This window comes from Cryptomeria japonica, chromosome 7 (genome assembly GCF_030272615.1).
Source record: "Cryptomeria japonica chromosome 7, Sugi_1.0, whole genome shotgun sequence".
Classification (NCBI taxonomy): domain Eukaryota; kingdom Viridiplantae; phylum Streptophyta; class Pinopsida; order Cupressales; family Cupressaceae; genus Cryptomeria; species Cryptomeria japonica.
The window spans coordinates 713,708,287-713,714,876 of record NC_081411.1 but is presented as its reverse complement, the minus strand read 5'-3'; the positions used below and the strand labels follow the sequence as shown (position 1 = coordinate 713,714,876).

The 6,590-nt window shown below is 35.9% G+C and overlaps 1 protein-coding gene across 1 annotated transcript; it reads left to right on the top strand.

Annotated features, from left to right (window-relative positions):
• Positions 1 to 3,512: 3,512 nt before the first annotated feature.
• On the top strand, positions 3,513 to 6,050 carry LOC131040277 (L-type lectin-domain containing receptor kinase SIT2). The gene has a single exon (XM_057973174.2). The coding sequence runs from the start codon at positions 3,600 to 3,602 to the stop codon at positions 5,622 to 5,624; it is 2,025 nt and encodes a 674-aa protein (XP_057829157.2). The 5' UTR covers positions 3,513 to 3,599; the 3' UTR covers positions 5,625 to 6,050.
• The last annotated feature ends 540 nt before the right edge of the window (positions 6,051 to 6,590 follow it).

Sequence of the window (6,590 nt, the reverse complement as noted above, 5' to 3'; positions counted from 1 at the left end):
TTTATTTAATGTACATTAATACATATTTGATATTTCTATATATTCAATATTTGCATACATTTAATATATAATATTAAAGTTAAATAAATAATGTGTCTAACATATTTTACTTCTTTCTTATATTATATATTGAACTTACATTATATATTAATAAAATAATAAGCAAATCTATGTATTATTTTTCACTAAAACAAATAAATGTTGATAAAAAATTAAGTTAGATAATTTAAGGAGAAAATCTCTTGCTGAAATGGAAAGATCTACAAGTTTTGTTATAAATTATATACATATATTTTTAAAAATAAGATAATAGAATTGTATATTAAAAAAATATTTATTATTTATTTAAGTTCTTTTTTTTACAAATCTTTATATTAAAATAAAGAGTACTTGAATCCAAATTCATTTCTTAATAATACTAGATATTTATATTAAAAATAAAATAATATAAATTTCATCCAAAAAAAAAATTAGACTTACATCTAACATCATCCCTATCACATATTAAAATTTTATAGCAACAATGAATACATATTGATAAGTAGGAGGTATTTTCCACAGCTAGTCAAACTATGATATTGCTATTAAGGTTCAACAGTGTAGTTTTTGGGTCAAACTCATTGACCCATGTTTCACGAGTAGTGGTTCACAAGAACCCATCTCTCATGAGAATGAATGGTCCATTTAGCACTCATTGCATCTAGGTGATGCTCACAGGGGTGAAGCACTAGGACTTCCTGGGAGGTCACCCATCCCAGTACTACTCTAGCTCAAGTGTGCTTAACCATAGAGTTCCCTCCAAGGTTAAACCCGCTTAGCTTGCAACCCCATTTGCAAAACCTTCAACAAGTGTTGCGCCTTATGAGAGATGGGTTCTTGTGAACCACTACTCATGAAACATGGGTCAATGAGTTTGACCCAAAAACTACACAGTTGAACCTTGATAGCAATATCATATAATGAATACATATATTTAATCAACAAAAATTATAAATTAAATATAATATTATCTTGTCAATGTTGTGTATTCAAAGCTACCAAGGTGAAATAAAAATGTTTATGAATGATTTTCAACCATATATATCTTGTCATCTTTCACAATTCAGTCACGTTTGAAGAAAAACGAAGTTATCGATTGCAAAAAGAAAGCAAGATTGTAGTGTAAGTTGCAGAAATGGGTGTCTACCATAACTAGGGGAAGAGCACCAATAGATAACATAGTTCCAATAACCGTCACCTTATTGTCATGTTGACCCCCCAATAGTCATCATAGTGAAAACACCATTAATAAATTTGATTTGTACCAATCACCGATCATTTTTTGTAATTTTTTGTTCATAATTGGCCCATTTGTGCACCACAATTGAGGCATTTGTCAACAAGTACTAGCGATTTTGAGTTGACGGTTATTGGAACATCTTTAGTTAGGTATCAGACGACACTTTGAGATGTGTACTTTTTGACCTTTGTGCGCATAATTGATTCCACAACGTGCATTGTTACTACCCAGAAGCCAGATCAATAGCTATAAACAATTAAGTCGCATATGAAGACAACTGAAAAAAAAAATCAAAAATCCGATGTACCGTTTAAAATATGTAGATAAATGAAATTAGCTATGACAGCTTCTCATGCTCTTCCCCTAAACGTGGCATAAATATCAGTTAAGACTAATGGCAAACTAAAAACAAAGCTAATGCCAGACTGTCCACTAAGCAGAAAAGTTCGATGGTCCCGTAAGCAGTGTTTAAAATTGCCCCAAGAATAGAGTTAAATGTCTGACACCATATTAATTCAACAAAGGACGCTGTACAACATAAAAAATGATGGCACGTATAAAAATATAAACGGTACCTACTATACAGTGGAGCCAACTATACGGATACAACACAACTGAATTAATGTTGCCGTGAATAGTGGATGGCGGGACCCAAAAAAATGAACGCATTAGATGTTTGTAATCGTCTTACAAGGCTGAGGAAGACTTTCAACCGTTGATCCTGCAAACCAGGTTGTGCGTAATTAGCAAGTAGGCAGGTAAAGTCCTATTTAAAAAAGGCGCCAGGTAGGAAAACTTTTTACCCATTTCCACGACTTTTTGGCCGCAAGCCAAAGTTTCCGCTTCCACAAATTCAATGCCTCCACCCTTTATCAGGTCGAAATTGCTTCAATCCGTTCTGGTGCCAATCTCTCTATGTTGGTAGAATGAGGGTGTATAGAGATTAAAAAAAATTATTTTAGTATGAGGAAAAATATGTAATTTAGAAATAAAAAGTATATGTATAGTATACATACATATACGAGTGAGAAATGTAAAGAGTTTAAGTTCTTTTTTATTTTTATTTTTTAATATATATAATGTATCTCATTCTATTTCTTTACTTTTTGATTTTGTTTCATTCAATATTAAATTAGTAATAATACCTTTTTCTTACACAACTATTATAAATCTTAAAATTCTTCATTTAATTAATAAGAATTGTGAGTAAACACAATGAAAGTTTGGTTTAATTCTTAAATGTATATGGAACCTTGTAGACAAAGGCTTTCTTAAAATTGTTGATGCAATAACATGCAATGCATTATTTCAGACAAAGAAGGGTGTGCTCAAGGTTAATGAAAAAAATGATTCCATGGCTCTCTTTTACAACTCTCAAAAAATACATGAATGTATTTTCCTATCATGACTAAGGTATCATTTACATTGTAATTTTATGTTTGTCTTCAACACTCTTTGAAATATTGGATAGGGTTCGAAGCATTAATTAATGGTTGATATGTTTTGTAATATTGTCAAATGTTAATGCAAGTTGGATAAATGTCATGTTAATGATGGATGAATTGTAAACTCTAACTATTCATATTATATCACTATTTTGTAAAATTGATTTTATAATAGAAATATCAATATCTATTGACATTTACATATATTTGAGAAAATAGACAATAATTAATCAAATATTTATCAAACCTTTACCCGACTTGATGGAAAACCACCGACATGTTGAGATTCGAATATTCGAACTTTGATTGCACCTTAGAATAGTAAGGACCCACCCACCATAACTATTCTCGAAATTATATCTCACGTCTAGCCCTTTGTTTCCTTCCATGAATGAAATCATAGAGATCTCATACAAAAAACTCCTACACAACTGAGCCCAGAAACATACATCAATTTAATATGGCATGCGGAAATCTCATCTCTTTAATCATAAAGATCATTGGAACACATCATATCAGAACCTAGATAGATATTTTTGTTTGCCTATTATAAATAAAATTTAAAAATACAAAAAATCTATTTTACGGTTAAAATAGAATCTTTTATTTTAACAAGTAGGCCCCATCTTGTCAAGTCCTATTAGAAAAACGCACCAAGTAGGAAAACTTTTTACCCATTTCCACTACTTTTTGGCTGCAAGCAAAAGCTTTTTCTCTCATTTCCACGACTTTTTGGCTGAGCATAAAAATAAAGCAAATAGTGTATAAAGCTCAACTTTCCGTTATCTTTCGTGAAATCAAAAGAAAGTGTGCCTCACGTCGACGACTTTTTTTTGGCTACCTGTTGCGTGCGCTCCTCTAATGAATTGTAGCTTATGAACTGGGATGACTGGTCCGTAAAGCAATATAAAATTTCTATACCCCTTTTTTTGGGGATAGAAACTGAAACCATGTCTGTGCGTATCCTAGTTGTCCTTGTGCTGCATGTATTTCTTCCATCACAAGCCCTCACAAGTTTCCGCTTCAACAAATTCGATGCCTCCACCCTTTACCAGGTCGAAATTGCTTCAATCCGTTCTAGTGCCATCTGCCTCACCAATCAATCACAACACGTCTCTGGCCGTGCCTTATATACTCAGCCCGTGCGGATGAAACATCCCAACTCCAGGAATACGAGCTCATCATTCAGCACCACCTTCGTATTCGCTATGGTTCCTTCTTCCTCTGATCCTCAACGCAGCGGGCACGGGATGGCCTTTATAATCACACCCACCAAGTCTCCAGTGGAAGAGTCATCGTCTCACTTCCTCGGTTTGTTGAACAGTTCCAGCACAGGGAAGCCTTACAATCATCTCTTTGCAGTCGAGTTCGACACAATCCTCAACAAGGACTGCCAAGACATCAACGACAATCATGTCGGCGTGGATCTGAACGACCTCCACTCTGTTAAGGCTGAAACTGCCGGCTACAAGATTGGCAACCAATTCCACGAATTAGATCTCAACAGTGGACACAATATCCAGGCTTGGATCGACTACGATCATACCCAACATCAATTGAATGTTACAATAGTACAAGCTGGTTCACTGCGACCCAAAGAGCCTCTTATATCTCTCAAAATTACGACTCTGTCCAACATTTTCGAAGAAGAAATGTACGTTGGTTTCTCTGCATCAACAGGAACTGTCGTTGAAGACCATTGTGTCCTCGCTTGGAGCTTCAGCACAAATGGATCCGCGCCTGCGCTGGATATATCTAATCTTCCTTCTCTTCTCATGCACAAGAGTTCCAACTCTAGACTTATAGTCGCTACAACTACAGCTCCGATACTTGTCTTGTTGCTTCTGGTTGCTGCTGCGGTTTTTTGGTGGAAGAGAAATAAGTACAGAGATGATATAGAAGATTGGGAGATGGAGTATTGGCCTCACAGGTTTAACTACAAAGACTTGCATATTGCAACCAAAGGCTTCCGAGACGAACAAGTTTTGGGCTGTGGGGGTTTCGGTCGGGTGTACAAAGGAGTCCTCCCCGATAACGGCCTTGAAGTTGCTGTAAAATCCATCTTGAAAGAAACCAACGAAGCCCTGAGGGAATTCATTGCAGAGATTTCAAGTCTTGGGCGTTTACAGCACCGGAATCTTGTACAGATCAGAGGCTATTGCCGGAGGGGAGCAAAGTTATTCATAGTTTATGACTACATGTCAAATGGAAGCCTAGACAAGATGATATTTGGGAAGACAGAGAGCGTGCTGAGATGGGCTCAGAGGTACAGAATCCTGAAGGACGTGGGTGCAGGATTGCTGTATCTTCACGAAGAGTGGGAGAAAAGGGTAGTGCACAGAGACATCAAATCCAGCAATGTTTTGTTGGATTCTGAACTCAATGCAAAGCTGGGAGACTTCGGACTTGCTCGTCTGTACGAGCATACAGGAGACCCACAAACTACTCGTGTGGTGGGTACGCTAGGATACATAGCACCAGAGCTTGTACACACAGGAAAGGCCGGTCCTAGCGCAGATGTGTTCAGCTTTGGTATTTTAATGTTGGAGGTTGCCTGCGGGAGGAGGCCTGTGGATCGCTCACTCGATGCTTCCCAGATAGTAATGGTGGATTGGGTAAGAGAGCTGCATGCGAAAGGCAGGCTGATGGATGCAGCAGATCCCAATCTTGGTGGTGAATATGTTGAAGATGAGATGGAGAAAGTGCTGAAATTAGGACTGCTGTGCTGCAATCCTAAGCCGGAGGCGAGACCTGCAATCAGACAGGTATTGCAGATAATTGAAGGGGAAGCGTCCGTTCCCAGTTTAGTTCCTTATGAGGCGAGTGAAGGTAACAGTAGTTCAACTCCAGACACAGTAGCATCTTTTGCATCGACTTCCAACTCTCTAGAGGGACGGTAGTGGAGAGTCTTTTCTGTGCGGACTTGTTGACCACAGGATCCCACTACTAATTGATGGAACATTTAGTCCGGTATAATTTGTTCTATTCTAATCATTTTACCCATAGCCCCGTACCCGTGTAGTATGTATATACCGTAAAATGTGGCTGATATCTATTCAAAATAGGGTCCAGTATCTGATCTTCCTGGTTGCAGATATAATTTCTCTGGTTCCGCAAACTCAAGAAAAAGGCTGAGTTTCATTGATGAAAATGGGATAATTATGTGATTCAATGAAAACACGGGAAGGAGGACCTGCGTGCCTTAAAGGGATTGAAATTCCTTGTATAGAAAGTATGTAGAGGTACGAAAAAGAAAAAGCTTTATATATATGAATGAAATGTAAAGAGTTCAATCAATATGTGAATAGATTGAGGGTTTACACTTAGAGGGACGGGAAATTTATTAACTGAGACGAATATATATATAGTTGAGAAAAGTTGTAGTTTGTTTTACACATATATTGGGAAGAGTTTGAGTTCTTTTTCTTTTTTCTAATATAAGTATTAGAGATAAGAATTGTGAGTATTGGTTAAATATAATAAAGACTTTGTTTAATTTTTAAGATATATGAAAGTTTGTAGACAATGACTTTTTTCAAAATGTGGATGTAATATATGCATGCATTATTTCAAGCAAAGAAGGATGTATTGAAGAATGATAGAAAAAATGATTTTGTTTCTTTTTTACATCTTTCAAGAAATTGATGAAGTATTTTTCCTATCATGATTAAGGTTTCATTTACATTGCAATCTTATGTATATTTTATGTGTCTCCAACATACTTTGAAGGTGTACATAGACACCTAGGATGTTATTGTAGAAATAATTGTTAATTAGATTTATAAAAATCTTGGAATTGAAGCACTAGAGTTGTAGTTATAATTGACTTTGAATTCATTTAAGACACTTTCCCATTCCTAAATAGT

Bases quoted from the DNA above. Each gene is read 5' to 3' on its own strand.
- LOC131040277 (XM_057973174.2), top strand. From the start codon at position 3,600: ATGAACTGGGATGACTGGTCCGTAAAGCAATATAAAATTTCTATACCC.